This window comes from Glycine soja, chromosome 12, assembly GCF_004193775.1.
Source record: "Glycine soja cultivar W05 chromosome 12, ASM419377v2, whole genome shotgun sequence".
Classification (NCBI taxonomy): Eukaryota; Viridiplantae; Streptophyta; class Magnoliopsida; order Fabales; family Fabaceae; genus Glycine; species Glycine soja.
This window is the reverse complement of record NC_041013.1, coordinates 971,115-995,102: the sequence shown is the minus strand read 5'-3', so window position 1 is coordinate 995,102 and position 23,988 is coordinate 971,115. Positions and strand designations below refer to the sequence as shown.

General features: G+C 32.3%; 2 protein-coding genes across 3 annotated transcripts; both read right to left on the bottom strand.

The window, feature by feature from the left end:
- Positions 1-3,819: 3,819 nt before the first annotated feature.
- Positions 3,820-12,367, bottom strand: LOC114378422 (DNA topoisomerase 1 alpha-like). 2 transcript variants are annotated; one of them, XM_028337013.1, is made up of 16 exons: positions 12,133-12,367; positions 10,107-11,314; positions 9,746-9,940; positions 9,013-9,093; positions 8,249-8,308; positions 8,004-8,098; positions 7,729-7,885; positions 7,488-7,613; positions 6,748-6,828; positions 6,498-6,588; positions 6,283-6,416; positions 5,670-5,738; positions 5,484-5,573; positions 5,253-5,356; positions 5,005-5,173; positions 3,820-4,168 (listed from the first exon to the last, which is right to left on the bottom strand). In XM_028337013.1, the coding sequence occupies exons 2-16, from the start codon at positions 11,268-11,270 to the stop codon at positions 4,100-4,102; spliced, it is 2,685 nt and encodes an 894-aa protein (XP_028192814.1). In that variant the 5' UTR covers positions 11,271-11,314; positions 12,133-12,367; the 3' UTR covers positions 3,820-4,099. The 2 variants fall into 2 exon arrangements, with proteins under 2 accessions (XP_028192814.1, XP_028192815.1); XM_028337014.1 differs by lacking the exon at positions 12,133-12,367 and adding an exon at positions 11,798-12,053.
- Positions 12,368-18,598: 6,231 nt separating this feature from the next.
- Positions 18,599-22,767, bottom strand: LOC114379809 (maltose excess protein 1, chloroplastic-like). Its single transcript, XM_028338543.1, has 9 exons — positions 22,474-22,767; positions 22,226-22,399; positions 21,586-21,876; positions 21,348-21,437; positions 20,730-20,831; positions 20,514-20,632; positions 19,756-19,818; positions 19,595-19,656; positions 18,599-19,084 (listed from the first exon to the last, which is right to left on the bottom strand). The coding sequence occupies exons 1-9, from the start codon at positions 22,723-22,725 to the stop codon at positions 19,002-19,004; spliced, it is 1,236 nt and encodes a 411-aa protein (XP_028194344.1). The 5' UTR covers positions 22,726-22,767; the 3' UTR covers positions 18,599-19,001.
- Positions 22,768-23,988: the final 1,221 nt, after the last annotated feature.

The window sequence follows — 23,988 nt, the reverse complement described above, 5'->3', positions numbered from 1 at the left end:
TTCATACATGTTAGTTGTTGTGTTTTCTAGATGCATCACCTTATTCTTCCAGACTTTAATAAATCTTTCTTTATGGGGAGTCAACTATGTTTGCTTTACATAATCAACAAACATTGGTCATGGTGAACCAGTAATTTCAAACTTCATAAGACAGTCATTGAACTCTTGCTCAGAAGGACAGTTAACTAGACTCCCTCATGCTCGCATAACATAATCCCATACATTTTTTTGACCCACAAGGGTTTTACATTTTGCCTTCACATTCTTATCAATGTGAAATCGACACAACAAGTTGGTTGACTCAAGGAAAATAATTTTCACTGCATTCATCAATGTTAAATCTCTATAGGTAATAATAACTTGAGAAATTGAATGATGTCTCAGAAAAATACTTCAAAACCGTTCTAGAGCCCAAACAACATTCTTTATGTGTTCTCCCTCCAAATAGGCAAATGCAGCTGAAAATGTCATTCCAGTTGGTATCACACCAACAATGTTAAGTAAAAACAACATGTATCCGTTTGTTTTGTAGGTATTGTCTATGAAAAATACCAAATTACAAATATTGGTTAATTTTACTACATCAAGATGACTCCAAAATGTACAACATCTTCATCCTTCAATCTATGCCAATGAATATACTAATCCCGTAAAAGAAACTTCATTAATTGTTGCATTTCACTATTAATGCCTCTTATAGAAGAACGATATGCATATATTGCATTGTATACTTGCTTCATTATTCTAGAACTGTTGGCATTATGCACCTTTAATGTTAGAAGAATATTTTTTGGTTTGATCATTGACTTTGTCATATCACCAATAATAATCTTTTCATCTTTAGTTAGTCGACCAACATATGGATGTCAAACTAATGACTTAGTCAATGCATGATTATGACTCCCACATATTAATTTCACCATCCATCATTCACCTCCCAACACTGGTTTCACTTGTAGCTTAAAAGGACACCCATATTTTCTACTACCAGTAAGTGTTCGTACAAAATCTTTCATATATGCCCTATATTCTCCACCCCTTTCACAACCAATTAAAACATATGAGGTCCTTCCTTTATTTTTAGTATTTGTGTCTGACCACATAATCACTGTCACCAAACCAATATCATACGCACCAGGGTGAGCCCAATGCAAAACGTCATCACGGGTAGCAAACATATACAAAAGGGATCATACATGTTTAGTCTTCAAGGAGCATTCATTTACTTATTTTAACAAAATACAAAATCATATCAATACCTGAGAAGTATTGAAAGCATTAGAACAATCAATATTTTCAAACACACCAGATTTCTCTCCATTTTCTTCATTCATATTAACTTCTTTAGACAATATGCTACCATATATCCACTGATCTTCATCATTTTAACAAAACATTAAAAAAATTCAATGGCAAACTAATCACTCCTAATAACACCATACATAATTCTACACTACATAAGTATGTCGATATATCAATAAATATATTTTTTAACATATAGTATCACACAATTTTATTATTATTTTTACTTTCATAAAGTAGTTAATGTAATAATACTTACACAAATATTATAAAAGTTTAATTACTCATCCAGTCCATGCTACAAAAAAATATCAACTCTTTTTTTAATACCTTTTATTCCTTGCTTATATATATATATATATATATATATATATATATATATATATATATATATATATATATATATATATATATAATTAACTACAAATTAGTTATAAATTTTTAATTTTTTTATTACAAATTATCTTGCGATAAATTACTTACAAATTAGTTGCTAATATTTTTGTAATTTATTGTAATTCATAATATTAATTATATTTTGATGGTAATGACTAAGAGAGAATTAAAATATAAAATATATGATTAAAAATGTCACTTTTAAACTATAAGGACTAAAAGATAATTAAAATGTAGATTATAAGAACTAAAAAAAACTACTTTTAAACTAAAAATGACTAAAAAATAATTAAAATGTAAATTGGAGGGACTACAAATACCATTTTCAAACTATAAGGACTAAAATGTACAAATTATGAAACTATATGGAATAAATGAGTAATTAAACATATCATAAAAAATATAACTAAATTTATGAAAAAAACATTAAAAATATATATTTTTTAAAATATTTTTACGTTATACGGATTGATAATCTGTATAAGTTATACGGATTGGTATGAACTTTACGGATTGTCAATCCGTATGGTTCGTACGGATTGTCAATCTGTAAGATTTATACGGATTATAAATTCGTATGTTTATTAACAAACAAATCAACTCACAAACACACACACAAAAAAAACTTGTCTCCTCCATCCTTGCACAATGACACCCACCATGACGATAATCACATACTGCAAACGACCACTGTGACCTCGATCAAATCAACCACAACAACACGCAGATCTCAGCAAGAAAAAAAAAACAGAATGATAAATGAAGAAAATATAAAACCAACAAACGAAGAATAAAAACTTAACAAAGGTAGTGTTGAAAATTTAATAAAATTGTTGGGTGTAGGAGAAATCTATACAGTGCAAAAAGAAAATCCCTTCAAAGTCCTCAATTCGAGATTTCAATGATGTTCAATTCTTTTAAGCTTCGTTTGATTGAACTGAAAAATCAAAGAAAAGAAAATAGAGGAAAGAAAAGATTAATTTCTGTTTAGTTTGTTTCATTTGTTTCTAGTGGAAATGAGAGGGAAATTGGGTGATGTAGGCCCCATTCTAAAAATTGTTTCCGCCCAAATCGGAAAGAAAAAAGCGAAAAAACTCAAATTTATATATGAAAAGACGAAAAACCCTCAATCAAATTATTCAATCTCTTTCATGCTTTCTTGGTTATTTATTGTTACTTTTATGCGAGAAGTGCTTTCATTTATGAGGTATTTTTTTTCCTTTCTCTTACCTTTACTTTGCAATAATTTTTTTCCCCTCTTTGGAATGTTCTTCTCCTTCCTCATTTTCTCATTCTTTTCTTCACCTTTTATTTAACTTTTTTTTCTTCTTTTTGCTATTAATTTGTCATGATGTTTCTTGTATTTTTTTTTCTTTTTCATTATTTCATCACTTGCAATGTTTGCTAATTTATTATGAGGATCCTGAAGGTGTTCAAAGGGTTGTGTTGCTTGATTTTATAATTATTTCATGTTTTTCTAATTTTTTATTTAAGTTTATAAAAATATATTCAAAATTTGTTCATTCATTTTTTTTAACTTTGTAAATAATTTTGTTTAAGGGTATTCATGTCTTTTTATAAATTTATATTTTTCTTTCTTCTCATTTTTTATACAATCTAACAAAGGAAAAGAAAACTCATTTTTCTTTTTGATTTTCTCTAATAACAAACAATAAAAAAATTACTTCATTTTTTATTTTTTTATTTTCTTTTACTTTTCTTTCTTTTTATTTTATTTTGTAAACCAAACAAAGAGTTAGTCTGGCACCAGAAGGTTGCTATTTCCTTTAACCAAATTCATTCAAACTAAGACTTAATTCTTTTTTTTTAGAATAAGATTTAATTCTTATTGAAAGAACATGCATTTGTAATTTTTCTAACATTGTTTATCTGAAACACTAACCACCAACCAATTCAAATTCCCAAGTGGCTTGCAAAATAAAAGCAAATAGATCGATCCCCTAAAAGATCTGGATCCTGTCATTTTGATTACCTGTGTCATTTAGAAGAAATAAACACAATACCCGCCATAAACTTCCTGCATCGGGTCGTGTTGTGACTGGGACTGTTCCTAAACTACAAATTTGTACTTGAAGGGAAATCTGCCCCGAGATAGAAACAAGTACCAATCAAAATAATAAAATTAAAATAACGAACGAAACTTTACCTCATTTTCCACGTTTGGCAGTGTGTATCACATTAAAATCATATGAATGGTTAACAGCTCAAGTATAAAACTGGTCAATGAAGAAGGGGAAACTCACCCCATAATGAGGTTAGATGGACTTACAACATCAATTTCCGCTAAAATTGACGAAATAAAAAAAAAATCTTATAGAAAAGAAATAAGTAAAAAAGAAATGTTTTTCCCCACCATCACAACATGCCTCCATTCTATATCTCAGAATCTGAAGTCAGGATCCACATCCATTGCCCAGCAGAATTTCGCCAGCAGAGATTTGTTGAAAATCTGTAACATTTCAGGCAAGTGGCACAGACAAGTAACAAAATGAGAGTAAGGAAGGCATACAACCAATCAAGCATCAGATAAGAGCCATGTCAGTTTGACCACACACAAGCATGAATGAAAATGCAGCATCCACAGCCCATGGAGCTATCCCTCACTATTGGGGCAAACAATATTTATACTTGTCCGATTCTGGTAAGAAGCCACATGCCTCCAACCACTAATATTGAAGCACAGAAAGGGTCTCTTGGACCTCCCACTCTCAAATACTTTATTGTTTTTATCAGTTGGAGAGAAATATATATACAATTCTAGACGGGGAAGCCAAAACATTAGCTTAAGACGGGCCAAGAATTAAAGAAAATTTAAATTTCCATATGCCTAATATAAGAATTTTAGTATTTCCACATGCATAAAAATACAATTCTTTTGAGTACAAGAACAGTATGAGGAAAAAAGCTATGCAGTAAAACAGATTTACACCATCATCCAATTACAGACCAACATATATGACAAGTTTGTTGATTTTTACAATAATTACCTTAAAAGTCATACCAACGGTAATTTGCAATAGTATGAATGTGTAAAATTATTTAACATTGTGAATGCATCCCCATTAAACTCAAATAATACATAAGAAAATAAATACATTATATGGATCAAGCAAAAAACCTTTTTATATATTTTAGTGGCACATTTTTTTAAATTATTTAATCAAACTAAAAAAAAAATGGGAGTGAACATGGCCCTAACAGATCAACCCATCCCTCTGCCCCTGCTAGAAATTGATAAAACAACACTATCAATAACTTAATCTGAACAAAGAAAGAAGCCAGCACCTTTTCAATAGGAACCTCATGCCTTTTGCACCAGGCAACTGTAATCCTAGGGTCAAGGTAGTTTATCTTGGATGTGCCTAATGCCACAGTTTTCAGATCTTCTTTTGTCTTCATATCACGTTGCATTTTCTCAATTTTTGCATTGGTTTGAGATATCTTTTTCTCTAGCCTGTAGATTACATAAACCACAATCATACATCAAGTTTAAACATGCAATGGTTAAAGATGTTACGAAAAGGTAAAATTACATTTCGGGACTCAAGTTCTTTTTTCTCTTTCCATCTGAACTCTTCGAAGGGGGCTTTCCTTTCCTTGCCCTGTCTAAATCCGTTTTCAGCTCTTTCAGAACAGCCTACAAGTAAAGATAAGCCACTTCCAATTATATGTTAATGGGCCACACAAACCAAGTCCTACTCTAAATTCAATAAATATTAAGCAGTCCCAGGTTCACAATTTTCAGATATTCTCGTTATACATACCTGAAGTTCATCAATTTTTTCAGTTAACTTTGACATTTGTGCAGTATGAGATTTTGAAACACTGCGTTGATGATTACAAATGATAGCAACCTGTTATAGAAAACACAAGTCATGACAACTTAAATGTTAAAATACTAAAATGCAATATCATAGATATAATAAAGCAACATCTTTTAGCCAATTCACCTGTTTATTTGCATGTTGATAAACAACAATCTTTTCCCCAACATCTCCATCTTTAGTTTCCTTATTCAACTGTGCTCACATAATTCCACAAAAATCAAGTACGTAAGTCTATACAACCCAACAATAGGAATCATAGTATATACAGGATCCAATAAGCGTATGTTTGACTTAGGGTATATTGATAGTTTAAAGCATTTAAGGGGTGCATAACAATTTCAAGAGAAGTGACAATTTAACAATGGAGTGCAGTTTTTTAAAACCATTTATATATTGTATATGAAATGAGTACAAATGTTTTGATATGACCCTGCACACAGATAAATCTAAAGGCATAGAAACCAGGAAGAAAGCACATAGAGCAGGACTTAAAGTCTTAAATTTCAAATTAATGATGTTGAAAAATTCAAATCTAATGAAAGATAACATTGCTCTCTCTAAGAAGGCGTGCTGCTATGTTGACTGTTTTCTGAGGGGGGAGGGGGGGGGGCATGTTAAACAACTTCAACATCAAGCATATAATCAAATAAAGAACAGAAGATAACAGAACAATTTTTTTCTGTTTTATCTACAAGGAATGTGAATTTCAGGAATTTTGTGTCAAATCAATTTATACCATAACATCCAATGTGATCGATGCATTGAATGTACGGAAGACTTTTGCTGTTAGACCGGGCATGAGTTCCTTAAGATGAGCATTTAGTTTACTTGTATCCAGCTTATCGAAAAGATCATCACCAGGCTTTTTATCTGAAAATTACAGGGAAAAATATTCTTAAGTGCTTCAGTCTCATGCTTGTGAAACAAAAAAATCAATAGCCAGTTTCCCACCTTTTTGGAACTTCAAAATTGCATTATAAACAGGAAGCTCAACCTCAACCGTATTTTCGTACTTGATAGAATCTTTACCAAGGAAGTTAAACTGCATTAAAACAGAAAGGAAACAAGGTTACTAACAAATAATGGAGGCTACCATTAAAACAATTTGAGAAGGACTACTAAACTTAGAAAGCCCCTGAAGGACTTAAAACTCATCAATCCCAACATAAAGTACAGTGAAAATAATTAGAAATCCCAATACCTTAAGTTTGTTGGGGGGTTCTCTTGTCACATTCTCTACTTTTAATGTGCAGCAACCAACAGTATCAGCTTCATCATCATCCTGAGCAAATACAATTCAGAAATGACCAAATTTAACAATTAAAATTGAAGAAATTATATGCTATAAACGCAATCAAACAAACTATTAAAGCTGCATGTCAGGACCAAGTTATTTCAACAAATTCAAAGAATAGATACATTTATTGACAGCTTGGACTGCACTATCAAAAGTATATGATATTAATATAGTTCAAAGCAGATTTTCCCTTAAGAATAGTTGAAGCTAGAAATACCTCCTTGCCATTTACTAACAAAGAGTTACATGCAAATAATTTCTTCAGGAAATTTTATTCAAAAGTCAAGATGATGCCATCTAACAAGCAGAACTTTATAGTGACACCGACAACTTTACTCAGGCTGCCTTTCATTGCCTAGTTATATTCTCTATATATAGATATTATAAACACAATTGTAGAAACAAAATATTCACGAGGAAGTAGTACATGATTAATTGACTCTTTAGATATTTGGGCAATTTAAATGAAATTAGCAAGTGCTTAATAGTGCAATTGACAAAAATAAAAAAATCACTTTCCTAACAAAATAAGTATTTGTGTGTCTAAGTCTTGACATCTTGTATACATATCTATGCTTTGGTGAAGAGGGCAACTTGCAGTTACAACAAATGAGAGTTTCCAAGTGCATATACCAACATAGTACCTTCTCATTGCCAGCCCTCAGAGCTAGTTTATCAATAAGATAAGTAGCAACAGCAATTTGCTGCTTTGTAATATCTTTACTGGTAAAATCTTTTGTGTATGCAGACCTAATATTCCCTATATAATCCTGCACCAAGATATCAAGAACTTAAATAACTATACAGGTTTTTAAAGGCAACCCAACAATATCATATGAAAAAACATGAAATTAGTAAAGGCTGGCAAACAAAACATGAAAGCACCTTTAACGTCCTAGCTTTCTCATACTTTTCCTTGTCGCTCTGCCCCTTCAAGGAACTACTAGCAGCCAGAAACACATATTTGAATAGCTTGGGATTGATAGGGTCACTCCAATAGGCTAACCAAGTAACTGTATTATCATGTCTTATCTCCTTCCACCTGCAAAGGTTACAAAATTCAATGATTAGAAAAACAAGCTCTCAACTTGGTAGCATATACAATTCTTTTGCTTTTTAAATTTCTTCTCCACCTCAAATAAGATTTGGAAGATTAATACCTTTCGCCAGGAATAGGACATTCAGGAATTGGGGCATCCTTTGCAATATTAATTGTGATATCACCTGGATGAATGCGTTTTTTCAATTTTCCCATCTAGTAACATAAATTACAGTCAATAAGTATGCATTATAAATTGTAGAAGCCAGTCAAAATTCTGAAGATGAAGCCACTGTATTTGAAAATGAAGCCACTGTATCTGAAAATATAAATGTATCTAGTTTCAGTAACAACTATCATAACAACCTTGGGGTGCTCTCCTCGGCCTCGGAACAATCCTGGTGGTTCAACTCTAAAATTCCCAACCTAAAAACAAAGATTAATAAAAAATAGTCATAAGTTAAAATGTTTCCTAATGAATAAATTTGAAAGAAGTTTGTATATAGAATGCCACAGAATTAAATAGGAGAAGAAAGTGCAGCTTAGTCAGCACATAACAACTCCCTTAAATATCATGTGACTTGCTTATAACACCATTAAAATATGTTAAACCACTAATAATCCAAGTATTTTGTGAGAAAACTAGATTATCTTAGTTTTTTCATCTAAATCTGGATTGTGTAATTAATAATGGTATTATCAGGTTAAAACATATTTTAATGTAGGGTCAGTCACATGATATTCCCCTAACGGGGGGTTTATGCACAAAATTTGAACCCTATGGTCTAATATAAGCATGGCCCAAAGTTGAAGGGCGTAAGGTACAATTTACTCAAAATTGAATGAAGATTAGACACTGATCTATATTAAATTGGCAACATAATGGTGATTGATGCTCTTCTGGTCAGCATTTATGACTTCACATAGCAATCTAGCATTAAATTTGATAGAGATATCAAGGGTAAGTGAAAATCCAACTATGATAACAATAACATAATAACAACTTCAAGAGAATGTAACACCAATACTTATCCCCTCACAAAATATAATGGCCCAATTATAGTTCATAAAGTCTGTAGAAAATATGTAATAAAGAAATCTACAGGAATTAGAGAGAGGGAAGAGTAAACCTTCTCTTTAACACCATCAACAATAGCCCACATGTATTTCTCCTCTAGTTTCATTTTCTCTTCCTTCAAAGCCTTCTTCTCCTGCATAAAGGGGATACAAATGGGGTTCAATACAAAATAATAGAAGACATGAATTAAACTATCAGGCTAACTCAGCACAAACTTGGTATACAAATAATATAGATAGAGATATGGAAATCAAAGTAGGTATACAATATTTCTGCATGTTTTTTAACACTCTTCTTTCCTTGACTGATAACAAGAACAGTATCAGCCCAGGTGAAGTGCTTACAGAAAACAACTTTCTGAATAAAGGGAGAAAATAAATACAGAGACGATTCTCACAAAACTTTCCACCCAACTACCATCTACCTCCCTCACACTCCTCTCCCTTCTTTCAATCATTTCTTTCTAACAGAACTTACTTTCCCCCTCATTTTGCCATGTATGAATTATGTTATTCTTGTAGTGAGATTTCTATGGTCCTCTCAACTGCCCCATGTGTGTGTATTTCATAAGATAAATTAAAACTGCAGTATGATCAACAGCATGAAGTACTGTATTATAATTTATAACAATCCTGAAAAACTATACTAGTTAAAGTCAAAATTATATATCAAATCACAAAAAAATGAATAACTTGGAATTAAATCCACTTAAAAAAGCAAACAATGCTCTAATATATAAGTTTCTACAATTGGCAAATGAAATGCATACTGAATTGCCAACTTACTTCTGTAGTCATTTGTTTCTTCTTGTCCTTCTCACTTTGGTACCAGTCATAGATTGGAGTAAAATCACAATCTTTCAAATTCTGGATTACATGATTTCTTCCAAGCAACTTTCGCCAGTCATTCCAGAAATTTTCCTTGAATTTATCTTTCTGCATGTACTCTGTATCTCGCATGACTGCATACATTGTAGCAACCTGCAAAATAATTTTGAAGTTCATAATATTGCCAAAAACTCAAAAGAGACTTTAGAAAGGAACTTTTACGTAAAAGTACTTAAATGATCCCAACTCATAGAAAAGGAATAAGAGCAAACAGTCACCCAAAATCTAAAGAGCATAGTCTTCAGAGATAAAATCCCACCTCCTCTTGCTCAGGAGTCAAATCAACTGGTCTCCCCTTATATAACATCTTTACCCCATGCGGCTGGTATGGAGGAGGGAAAATGACACCATTGTGAACCAAAGTAGTCCATTTTTTCTGCCCATCACCAGAGCTAGGAAGAATTTTTGAAGATTTAGAATATTCTGAACCACTGCCTGATTTTTTAACTGTCTTCTTTATCTGTTTCTTAAAAGGTTTTGAACCAGGCTTATTAACTTTAGTAACCTTTGTCAGCACCTTCTTCATGGAAGATGATTTATCACCTGACATTGCTGATTTCTTTATTCTCTGGGAAATAGGAATATCATCATCATCATCATCATCCTCTACCTTCAGTTCATGTTTCACAGAGACTGCCTTAGATTTGATAGATGCAACTGGATCTAAGACCTTTGACTTCTTAACAGAGGGGTGCAAGGAATTACTATTATCTAGTGGTCTCTTAGCTGGCAATGGAGATGGCCTATCTAGTTTATTACTCATACCAGAACCATTTTTCTGCTCTTTCTGAATTTTAGAAATAGGCTTCTTCTGATTGGAGTCATCATGGTTACTGCTAGTTGTTCCCAAATTGGAATTACGGTATAACTTTTTTGCCAAAGGGACATCATCATCAGAGTCTTCAGAAGATTTTTTGGCAATAACAGAGGTCACTTTGTTATCATGGTTAGAATTCTTCAACCTAAAACTCAACGGTTTATTATCCTCATCATCTTCTGAATCTTCAACGAAATTTTTAGCATGGTGTTCAATAGTTTTTGGTTCCCCCTTAATATCTACGGACATTTTCTGTCTATCTCCCAAAGAAGGTGATTTTGAATTTGCTACAGGCAACTTCGTGGAGGAGGTGTTGACAAGAGATTTAGAAGCTTTGGAGATGCCTACAGAAGGCTTCACAGGTGATGGCTTGGCAGATGGGACAGTATTACCTTTCTGAAGGCAGGAAGTTTGGCCACTTGAAGAAGGTGCATTAGAAATCTGCCTATAAGACTGTCCATCATGACTGTGAGAACTTGACTTCCTTACTTCTGAATGCGATTGATTTTTCTTAGATGATGAGTACCTTTTGTAAATTACTGGCCCATCATCATCATCCTCAAAATCATGGGGTAAATTTGGTTTATCAGAAGTCTCAACAGCCATTATTCAACTATGGAAAGTCTTGGCATGTACATCACATACAATGTCTGGGAAAGAAAACGAAGTTCCAATTAATCATCAAGTTATAAATTTTCAAAGCAAACTTCAAGTGACAACACCAAGAAAATATCATCCATTCCAGATCAAATGAAAATATTATCAGAAATGAACCAAAAAAACTGATTAAATCTTACAGACAGCTGAAAGTGTTAATCTAAAACCCATCCCAGAACTTCCCATTCAAACTTTTGACAATATCTGAATTAAAATATTGATTAAAATTCATGATGACCTATGCCCTGAGGATATAGCATTAGCATATGCAGCCCAATTAGTCATACTTGCCAGCACACACTTAAACATAAAAATCATATGCATAAAGCAAGACAAATGGATTGCAGAGGCCTGCATTAAACAAATAAAAAGGTTGAATTAATAGGCCACTAACATGATACTAACCTAGGCTATTTCAGTTTCAAATAAATAAATCAGTTTATAATCAAAACGAAGAAAAAAAGAAACACATTAACCAGCTGGAAGCAAAGGACAATCACGAATTCCATATGATCATCTAGCTCGTAAAAGCTTATTATTCTCTGCAACAGCTGAGCATAAGAGGTTTTCAATATATCTTTTCAAAATTCTTGAATAGGCACGCACGCGTAAAACAGCTCAATTTACAATATCAAATAGAAGAGAAGCAACGAAGCACAAAGAGTTGAGGTTAAGGTGGTATTGTGATGTAAGGAGAAAAAAGGTTAAAAAGAATAAGAGGATGGAAAAAGGTCAAAGGGGAGAAAAGGGAAAATGCAGGGAGAAGAAATTGTAGAGAAAGAGGGAGGAATTGGAGCAAGTAATTGATTACCGAATGGCGGTGGAGGCGAGAGATGAGGATAGGGATGGGTGTGGGAGCGAGCGAGGGTAGCTCACAGATACAACCAAACGCGAAAGAGAACGAGTTAGGGCGGGTGAGTTTTAACTCGACTCAGCGAATTTCATTCGGATGAGATGATACAAGTTTGTTTACCCACACAACACAGAAGTCAGGTTGGGGTGTGTCCGGTTGCTTTGCCCAGCTAACGTCTCGCTTTCACTCTTCCCTTCCCTTCCTTTATTTGTTCCTCCAACCAATGGGCCCCAAGCCTACTTCTCCAAGGGCCCAATTCCTTCTGGCCCTGTCATTTCAGCCCATTCCAAATTGACCCAAACTATGACACCACGTGTTTCCTCTTCTCCTTCTTTTCATTAGTATGAATATGAAATGGTGTTAGTTTAGGATCTCGTCATTATTCTTTTAAGGGTCCATTTCATACACACTAAAATATATGACAACAAAAAAAATAACACACCACAAACATAATTGAGTTACTGAACAATTTTTTACCATGTACATTACATTGCTGGATGAATAGTGAATAACATAAATAAAATAATATAAAGTTTATTAAAATATATTTTTTAATATTAATTATTTTAATATAATTTACATTATTATTATGTGAGTTCAAAATACATGGTATATACAAAAGTAAATTAGCCGGTGAATTACGTGAATTTAAAAATACATATGATAAGATTAGTGTAGCTAACGGATAATGGAAATTCAAATGTAATGGAGATATGTATGCTTTTTTAATATTTTTGTATTTGCAATAAAAAGTTGTCCCGTTATCCTTTTTTTAAATCAAATTGGGAAAATCTTATATATTTTTTTATCGAGTATTATAATTTTTAACAAATCAAATGAACTTGAGCTTGTTCTTTTTAATTCAGACCAAAGTTCTCATCCTTCAAATAAAATATAAGAAAATTATTGGAGATCCATGAGGTAGTCGGTGTGATAAAGATGTATAAATGGCAAAAATATTTGTGTCATGATCAAAGCTTTGAAATGCATATTTATGCTAAAAATAATTTAAGCAACTTACTTTGTATATAATAAGGATATTAAAGTAATTTAATATGGTAGAGAAAATATTTATTTATTTTACTCACAGCTAACCATTAAATTATTCATTTTTAATTTGTAGCAAGTTTTACTTGCAAGTATAGTTTTTTTTTTTGGTCATCCCTTTATTCAAGTGTCTTGTCTGTTGCTACTTCACTGACTCAACAAAAAAAAAAGTATTTCTTAATACTTCAAGCGATAGGTGATAAGCTTTTCGTATAAAGAGTGGAGGTATGATGCAAAATAAAGCAATTAAATCAATGTGAATGGGAGTTCCTTGCATAACTTTGGGTTTGGTTGAGTTTCATAGTTCTATAGAGTGTTACTAATATTTTGTAGTGAAAAATTAAGATTTATTTTACATTAAAAAATATATAATAATAATAAACTAAAAAATAAATAAAAATTTGTATACTCAAATGTGGGAATGAAAAAAATTATTTAAAAGTGTATCCAGCTAAAATCAATCTTTGTCATCAACTTTTTAATAATAAATGTCTAAAGAACAAACATTCTTTTTACTTTTTCATCTAAAATTAGGCTTATTTGACTTTTTTTTTAATTTATTTCTAATACACTTTCCTCTCAGATATGATATTATGAATTTAGATCGTTTTTTAAAAAAAATATTTTATTTAAAATAATTTTATATCTCTTTATCATTATATTTGAAAATAAAAATTATTTCATATTTTTATCACCAGGTATAAGACAAAAATAATTTTAAATAATCATATGATATGATCCTATATTAATAAAATCTTATTCTTATTTTATGAAAAATGTATACATTTATAAAATAATACTCTTTATTTATATTAATTATATTCTTGAGACTAGTAAAGACCATAATAATATTCCACTAAAGTATTTGTTTGATTAAATTGAACTATCTAATTTAATTATCAAATAAATTATTTTTTTTATAAAAATTGAAATACTCATTCGTGTATAACTCCGTAAATCCAATAGATGATAAAGCTGCGATTCATAAATGAGATGGAGTGACTGTAAGAGCAAAGTGGCAGAGTACAAAAGGAAGAAAATGCATAAAGATGTTTCAACATCAAAACATTCGTTTGTTGGAGAAAAACAGAGAAAACGTTTTCAGAGGATTTTCGTCAAAAGGCATTTTTTTCAATTTTCCCATTTAGTAACAGAAATAACAGTCAATAAGTATACGTTATAAACTGTAGAACCCAGTTAAAATTCCGAAGATGAAGCCACTGTATATATGAAGGAAGAGTGCTAGTAACACCCTTTCTAACCCTATTATCAGTTAAAATTTATTAAAAACTATAACAACAGGATAGACTTGTTAAATAAGCAGCGGGACAGGCAAAAAATTCTGTTTTTTTTATCAAATTTCAACCAAGGATAGAGAGTGTGATGCTACATTTCTTTATATGAAATGACTGTATCTGAAAATTCAGATTTAGGTTGTTCAACTCTAAAATTCCCAACCTAAAAACAACGATTTAATAAAATTTAGCCATAAGTTAAAATGTTTCTTAATGAATAAATTTGAAAAAGTATGTATATAGAAGAATGCCACACAATTAGATAGGAGAAAAAAGTACAGCTTCATCAGCACATAGCAAATTAACAACTCCCTTAAAAGCAACCATTTTCTAAATGTTAAATAAGGTACACAGAAACACAATTCTACGGAAAGAATGATATAATATATCCTTACAGTGCCAATGATTCAGCAAAATAAAGTGTACTACTATGGCAGGAATGAAAATTAAATTTTAATGGAGGGCCAGTCACATGATATTCTGCTATAGGGGGATTTATACACAATATTTGAACCCTAAGGTTTAATATAAACATGGTCCAAAGTTGAAGGGTGTAAGGTAGAATTTACTCAAAATTGAATGAAGAACAGACACTAATCTATTAATTTGGCAACATGATGGTGATTGTACCTTTCCACTCAACTTTTATCTACCTCCCTTACAATCCACTCCCTTCTTTCTAACAGAACTCATGTCCCCCCTCATTTTCCCAGGTATGAATTCCGTTATTCCTGTAATGAGAATTGTCAGTGATCCTCTCTCTACTGCCCCATGCTAGCTGTGCCTCTGTGATTTTGATTTCCCATTCTAGGGTACACCTTAATTGCGCATATATATAATGTGTGAATATTTTGTAAGATATATTAAAACTGCAGTATGATTAACAACATGCAGTACTTTATTGACAATGACAATAAATAACACCATACTAGTTAAAGTCAAAATTATATATCATATAAATAAAATGAATATATTGGAAACAAATCCAAAATCCAATGCTCTCATAGTATAAATTTCTACTGTTGTCAGATGAAATGTATACCAACTTACTTCTGCAGTCATTCCTTTCTTCTTTTCCTTCTCACTTTGGTACCAGTCATAGATTGGAATAAAATCACAATCTTTCAAGTTCTGGATAACATGATTTCTTCCAAGCAACTTTCGCCAGTCATTCCAGAAATTTTCCTTGAACCTATCTTTTGGCATGTAGTCTGTCTGTATCTCGCATGGCTGCATACATTGTAGCAACCTGCAACATGATTTTGATGTTCATAATATTGTAAAAAGCTCAAAATAGACTTTAGAAAAACACTTATACATAAAAGTACTTAAATTTTCCCAATTCATCAAAAAAGAAAAGGAACTAGAGCAAACAGTCACCCAAAATCAAAAGAGCATAGTCTTAAAGAGATAAAATCGCACCTCCTCTTGCTCAGCTGGTTTACCCTTGTAGAGCATCTTTACCCCATGCGGCTGGTATGGAGGGAAAATGACAGCATTGTGAACCAAAGTAGTCCGTTTATTTTGCCCATCACCAGCGCTAGGAAGAAGTTTTGTAGCTTTAGAATATTCTGAACTACCGCTTGATCTTAAAAGGTGTTGAACTACGCTTGTTAACATGGGGTCGCTTTGTTATCATGGTTAGAGTTTTTCAACCCAACACTAAACGGTTTATTATCCTCATCATCTTCTGAATCTTCACAGTAATCTTTAGCACAGTAATCGATAGATTTTGATTTCTCCTTAACATCAATGGACATTTTCTGTTTATCTCCCAATGAAGGTGATTTTGGATTTGCCACAGGCAACTTCATAGAGGAGGTGTTGATAAGAGAATTTGAAGCATTTGAGATGCCTACAGAAGGCTTCACGGGTGATGGCTTAGCAGAAGGAGCATTAGAAATCTGTCCATCGTGACTGTGAGAACTTGACTTCCTTACATCTGAGTGCAGTTGATTTTTCTTAGATGATGAGTACCTTTTGTAAATTACCGGCCCATCATCATCATCATCATCAAAATCATGAGCTAAATTCGGTTCATCAGAAGTCTTAACAGCCATTATTCAACTAGGAAACGTGTTGGAATGTAGTACATCAATTCTGGGGAAAAAGAAGTTCCAATTAATCATCAAACATCAAATTTTAAATTACCAAAGCAAACATAAAGTGACAACACCAAGAAAATATCATTTGTACAGCACTATAAAGACAGGGATTTCAATTGCAACAAAAGCGAAAACAACTTCATCCATTCTAGAGCTAATTAAAATATGGAAAATGCTAACTGGTGGCTTATTTAAAAAATCAAACATAGAAAGTTTATATTGGGAAGTGTAACAGTACACTCCCACATGATTTCCAATGCAACCTAAACCTTTCAATACAAAACTTTTTATTTATTGATTATTTAATTGGGCACTCGTTAGCAGGATCTTTAAAATATTACGAGAAATGCAGCAAAAAATTATTTAAATCCCACAGTCAGCTGAAAGTATGAATTGTTCAAACTGCTGATAACTGAATTAAAATATTGATAAAAATTCATGATGACCTATGCCATGAGGATATGCTGCCACACTGAACCATGAAGAGTGCCCAATTAGTCATACTTGCTCTCACACACTTAACACATAAAGGAAAATAAAAACACCACATCATCATATGCATAAAGCAAAACAAATGGACTGCTCTGGCTTGCATTAAAAGTTAAACAAAAAAAGGTTGAATGAATAGGAAACTAGCATGATACTTTCCTAGGTTGTTTCGGATTCAAATAAATAAATAACCAAAGCGAAGAAAACAAATGAAAAACACACTAGAGGTTTTTTTTTCCTTTCAAATTCTTTAATAGGCACACACATGTAAAACATCTCAATCAAAATTTCAAATAAATGAGAATCACAAACAGTTAAAAAAAATCCCAAGTAACTTAAGGTCCTATTGTCATGTGAAGGGAAAAGGTTAAAAAGAATAGAATACGAGCATGCAAAAGGTAAAAGTGGGAAAGGGAAGAAAAATGCTGACAAAATAAATATGGAGAACCGTTTACTTTGCTCAGCTAATGTTCAATTTTGCCTCCATATCTCCTTTTCACCCTTCCCTTCTTCTATGGTAAATGACGTTTGAGTAGGCGTAAGAAATAAAATAATATTTAAAAGCAATGGGCCCCTCATTACTTCTCTTCGGGCCCATTTTCTTGTCCAGCTCATCTCGTCTTTCTTTTATTTTTTTAGTTTGGCTAACTAATGCGTTAAGAAATTCAAAATAAAATTTTTTTTATTGAAATTTATATTAAAAATGTATTCAAAATCGCAGTAAATAACTAAATATGTATTAATGCTAAGTTTTAATGATTTTTATTTTATTTTTTATTACTAAATCAGTGTCCTAAGCTCCTAGCCTCTCTTTTTTAGTTAATGTGAAAAAAATGAAATAGAGTTGCCATGGAAATAATGAAGGTATCGCAAAGAAACTTGAACAGCAACAAAGATAATTAAACTCTCAATTTTTTCAAAAAAATTGTTGTGTCAATTCATTAAAAAGTTGATTAAAATATGCTGAAATTTTATTCCTTATTAGTTCAAAGAAGAGTGTATTAAGTTTTTAATCCCTTAAATTTTTCAAATGATAATTTTTAGTCCTTCTAATTTTTTAACAACTTTTAGTCTTCCATTAATTTTTGTTAGCATTTTTAATCTTTCTAAAAAAAATTGTCTATTTTAGTCCCTCATTGATTTTGATGGCTCAAAATTAGTTCTTATTTTGTCCATTTTAGTCTCTTATTCTACAATTGGGACTAATTTTTAAATAATATACGCTTTTATAAACCTAATTCATTTAATAAGAACTCTCAAAACAACTATTAGATTAATGAAATTCAATGTTTATAGGACTATTAAGTGAAATAAGTTACACAAGTCATGTTTGGATTATTGTTAGAACTCTGTTAGGGGTGTCAAACATACTTTTAAAGAAGGAATTCTAGTATATCTTTTGCTCTCAACTTATTTTAGGAAGGGTCCAAATGGTACCCCAAACATGCACTTACTCTTCATGTAAGTGGATTCCTTGCCATGGTATTCTAAAAGTGGCATCTACAAATATTTGAATGTAGGAATATCTAAACAATTAAGAGGGATGAGTTTCACCTTGAACATTACATTATTACAATCATATCCTCCAAGTTCAATGCAGTCCTATATCACAGCTTGTATGAGAAACCACTTAAAACGCGCATTAGTTACACAACAACAACAACGGGCCCGTTAGGCCCGTCATGAATAAAAAAAAAAGTTGCAACAACAACGTACTCATTTTCAACCCCATGATGTGCGAAGTGGTATTGACAACGAATTTATGATTCACCGTACTCATTTCCAAGGTAGTGTATATTTTGTACTGTAGCTGCAGTGACAATCAAGCATAACTATTTCAGCAGAAAGGACCGGGTAACTGAGCTTCAGTGCAGCATCGCAGGCTTTAATTTCACGATCCAAAAACCAAGTCACGTAAAGAAGCCGAAGGTGAGCTGTAACCATGGACAACGCTGTCTCTCCAGAAAGCCGTTCCTGTCACAAAGGAGGAAAAAAAAAATTATGTTTGTTACAGTGGGACAAAAGAAGGTTAAGCAATTTCGTATTAAGTTCTCATAAGCTACTTTTGCAAAAAAAATAGTTATAACACCCTTATTGTTGATTATGATTTACGAAAACAAAAATATATAACTACATTGAAAATGGGCTTTATTACAATGACACAACAACCAATTAATTTTTTTAAAATAAATTACTTTTTAATACCTAAAGAATCACATTTTTGTGGAATGCATGCATCTATATTCCCAACAGGAATACCTATTTTATATATTTAACAATATGGTGGCTCAAGACATGGCACACCAATAAGCAATGCATCATCAGCCGTAGCGGTAAATCATCATTGCATAACAACAGGAGAAATGGAGATATTGTACATCAACCTATGAGGACATGGCTCAAATATGACATAACACAGCCTAGGCATGGCAACAGATACATGTGACAGTGTGTTTATGAGTGCTATAGGATTAAGAGAGTAACCTATAAACGAAATCAGACCAACGGTTGCTGATAAGAAGAATTCCTTGCTGATAATGTTTAAACTGGAAAAAGAGAAATATTAGTCTACAGCTGATTCTATATATTACTCAAAAGAGCACCAGAAAGAAAAGTGCATAAGCAGATTGGACATAAAAACTTACTAGTATAGGCAAGCAATATTCCCATATCCATAAAAAAGAGTAGCCCACACTGAACCAGTGAACCTACCATCACAGTTAATTGAATTGATAGAGTTAATATATGCAGAAGCAACTTCACAATATTAGAACAAACACGGCATTCAAAATGAAAAATCGCATGTAATTGTAAAGTTGAACATTTTTTTTTTTTGAAAAAGGCAAAATCGGAATATATATTATAAGAACCCTCTTCTGGCACAAGATGTAGCAAAGAAAAGTTGAATGTATGAGTGACATGCAATTGATAAATTTCTGCCGAAGTGAGTATCAGTAGAGGTAAGCAAATAAAAGTAGCATTTAAATTGAATCGCAATTCTCCACCCATCAGTATCAACAAGGCAATTAGAGTAATGCAGTATTTTCTAAATTTATTGTTATCAACGATTCTACAAAAATCATCATTTAACCACTAGGAGTTTTTGTTAATTGGTACTGTTACTGTATTAAGATAATATCTCATTGTTAAAATTGTTGACAAATATTTTGCAGAATAATTCACAACAGTTTTAAAAAATTGATAATGCTTCAAGATGTAAGGGGAAGTATACAAACAACATTACTCGGCAATTTTCATCTAGGTCATAAAACACAGCAATGGATTTGCTGAGTGAAGGGCGAGACTGTAATACTGCTTTCAGATATTATGTCTTGAAGCAAATTTGGGGTTGCCATAATTTGTTATTAGTAGAGCACAAGAGTCAATAGAAGAAAATAATTACCACATGAAATCGCGAATCAAGAGAGCACGTGGAAGCATAAGCCCATTTCCAAGCATGGCAAGGAGCATAGAAAAAGCTGACAAGCCTTTCATGTTCTCAGGATTGAGATAATTTGTCCACTATGGCAGAACGAAAAGGTTAATAAAAATGAATAGGAGATAAAAGTTGAATTACAATACCCTTAAAGCAATTAAGATTATCATATATAAAGTTTACCATTTGAGAAACTGGCATCCACATAAAGAGTAACGTAGCTGTCCATCCAGATATTCCTCCAACAAATTTGACACCTTTCTCAGAAAGTTTTCCGGTTCTTGCCTGCAAATCTTAGAGCAAAGTGTTTAAAATGACAATGAAACTGAAAGCCTATTTACAATTCCATAGGTCTCAATCTATAAACACCCAAATTCAAATTTCCTGGTTTCAGTTAACAGCCACTTTTGTATGGATTGGTGAAATAAGTGCTTATATGAAATTTCAAGAAATATATGGGGTTCTGTGTTGCACTGATAAGAGTATGATGGTATGAGCACCAGCATTGATAAGAGCTGGCTAATGACATGTAGCAACTTCTACATTGGGGAGAAGGGGGGATCTAAATTAAATACAGTCTAACTTAAGTATTATGTCACTCATGACACAAATATAAACATATTTGGTATGATATGGCTACATGATGCTGTTGGGTACATGATACAAAATACTATTAACAAGTTATAGTGGGGTAGGATACCCATATGCACTGGGTACATGACCATTTTAGGCATATCAATGCATCCTGGATTTAGCTTTAAGACATAATCAAAGATAATCCAAAGGAAATAAGAAGATTACCAAGGTAACGGCCAAGACAGCTATCACAAAGGAAGTGGCCCCAGGTAAGATGCTGTTAGGTACATAGGGGACAAATGTAGACCACATTATCTGCATCCAGATTGTAAATTAGGCAGTGTGAGATAAGTAGTAAAAGTTGTGATAAAAGAATAGTGTATCCAACTGTGTGAACAGATATTATGCCATTATAAATTGATAATGTATTGATCCTAGGGTGAGAGAAGGAAAGCACTATTACTTGGGGAAGCACTGATAAACCCCCAATTGTAATGAAATCTTCCCAAAAGCGCCAGATTCCAGCATTCAGTATACCAAAGTAATTCAAGAAATTCAGAACAAGGCCAGAGATGACAACAACTGAAGTAGCCAAAAAGTAAGGCAACGGCATGGTTTCAGCCAATGCCAGCTGAACAAGGACCACGTATGTTGAAACCACACCCAACGTCTGCACTACCATGGCTTCCTTTTCTCTCTTCTTGGCAAAGTATGAAAGCAGAGACAAGTTTCCAAGCAAACTAGTTAGCATTCCCTGCATTGACACCCATATCATTAGTCATTGCCCTCCTTGGGTCATATCATATCATAATTTTGAAAAATACCAAAACCTCATTAATTAAGCGTGTGTTTGGATGACTATTCGGATTTCTTTATTATAAAAACAGGTTAGTAGTAAAACTTAGTATGGATTTTTTTATTTAACGCTGGATCCAGAATCAAATTCTTCTAAATGTAAAATCAAGCACTTAAACGCACAGGTTAGCTGATATTTCAACGTGATTTTGGAGAATCTAACATATTCTGAGTTAAATAAAATCGGATTGCAGTTTTGAAACAGTAAATGCAATATTGAGAGCAGAACAATCAATGGTTTACCCTACCAGCCAGGGGACAGCGGAGAGAGCGAGTTTATTTCCCGATAACAGATTTCGAGCATTGAGTATGATTTGAGGCATTTGCAGTAACAGAAAGGGAAAATTGGCGGCAGCGGAGAATTTGGCGGTAAGCGAATCCCATTGCTGGTAACTTTCATTTTTCCCAACGTGAACTGATTCCTTCAAACAATGCTCAAAGTTAATGAATAAATCAAAAAGGCAATGAATAGAAGAATATGGAGAGGAAGAGGTACCTGATTTGCTGCGTCGGAATCGAGAGCTTTTATAGCGAAATTGGGGCGTTGTCGAGGGAAGGCAAAGAAGGGACGGAACTGAGAGGAGGGGGAAACGTTGAGGAGGAAAAAGGGATTGTGGGGTGAGGGAGCGAGATATTTGAATTGTGGGAAATTGGCGTTGTGATGATGTTGTTGTTGTTGTATTCGAGAACGGAGATGAAGAGGAGTGAAAGCGAAAGGTGTAGACTTGGCCATGGCCATGGCCATCATGGGTTAATAGCATAGCCCAAACAACACAGCGTTACATATATATACACTTCAGAGCAAAAGGATGATTTTTTAAAATTTAGAGAAGTTGAATTAAAAACTCGGGATAAATCTTAAGATTTAATGAATATCTACAAAAATAATTATTAATAAAAATTATTACAACGATACTAAAAATCAAATTTAGGTGTTTTTGACCTATAAACAAGTGGATCCAGTCCATAGCGGGAGGATTTGATCTGAGAAACAAAAGAAACGGCCAAGAAGTGTGAGTGGAAATGGGAGTAAGGATTGGACGGTGGGGAGATATGCGTATCTCGAAAACAATACACGTGGATTCACCCTTGATATTTGCATCCTTTACCGCCACCGCCCACGTGGAACCTGCTATCTTGTTTATGACTTACTTGCATGATAATTTATTGGATAAATGACAAATTTCCTCCTTACATTTTATATTTGTCAACAATTTAGTTTCTATACTGTAAAAATATCACTTTAGTTAACGGAAACGGAAATTACTTAACCGTAATATTAGATTGGGGATATATTTATATAATTATAGATTAAATTCATCATTTTTATAATACATAAACTTAATTTGTCTATAGTGTAAAATTCAGGAATAAAATTGATATTTATTCCCATTTATTTAAGATAAATATTAATTAGTTTCTTAGAACATTAGTTAAAAAAATTTTAAAATATTTTTATTAAAATATATAAAATTATACTATTCATAACTTTTTTATGTTCTCCTATAATCTCAAGATAAATACTTATTTTTTTTCCTTAACTAATACTCATACTAGTTATCATTTAAACATGCCTTAATCTCTACATTCAGAATAAATGTATTTTTTTTTTAGAGAATAAATATATCCTTTAGTAAGCATTTAGGTTGACTTTTTATGAAGTCATCATGCTTGATATCAAAAAAGGTGTGTGCATAAATTTAAAACATTATAATAAACTGGATATAATAATTATACTAACAAAAATTAATATTTATATCACATCTTTCTAAGTAAGTACTCTTTTAGAAATCTTGACCTGATTTATTTTCTAAAAAAACATGTCTTAACTTGAATCTAATATAGGCTAGATACACTCCTATTAAATAAACTTACATATTTTCACCCTTATCCACAATTCTTCAATTTTTTTATTGATTTTTATTCGTATAATCTTTTTTAAACAATTCTGATTAATGACCATGTCATGTGAGAATAAGCATTGATATAACATTTCTAAGTAAACGTCATG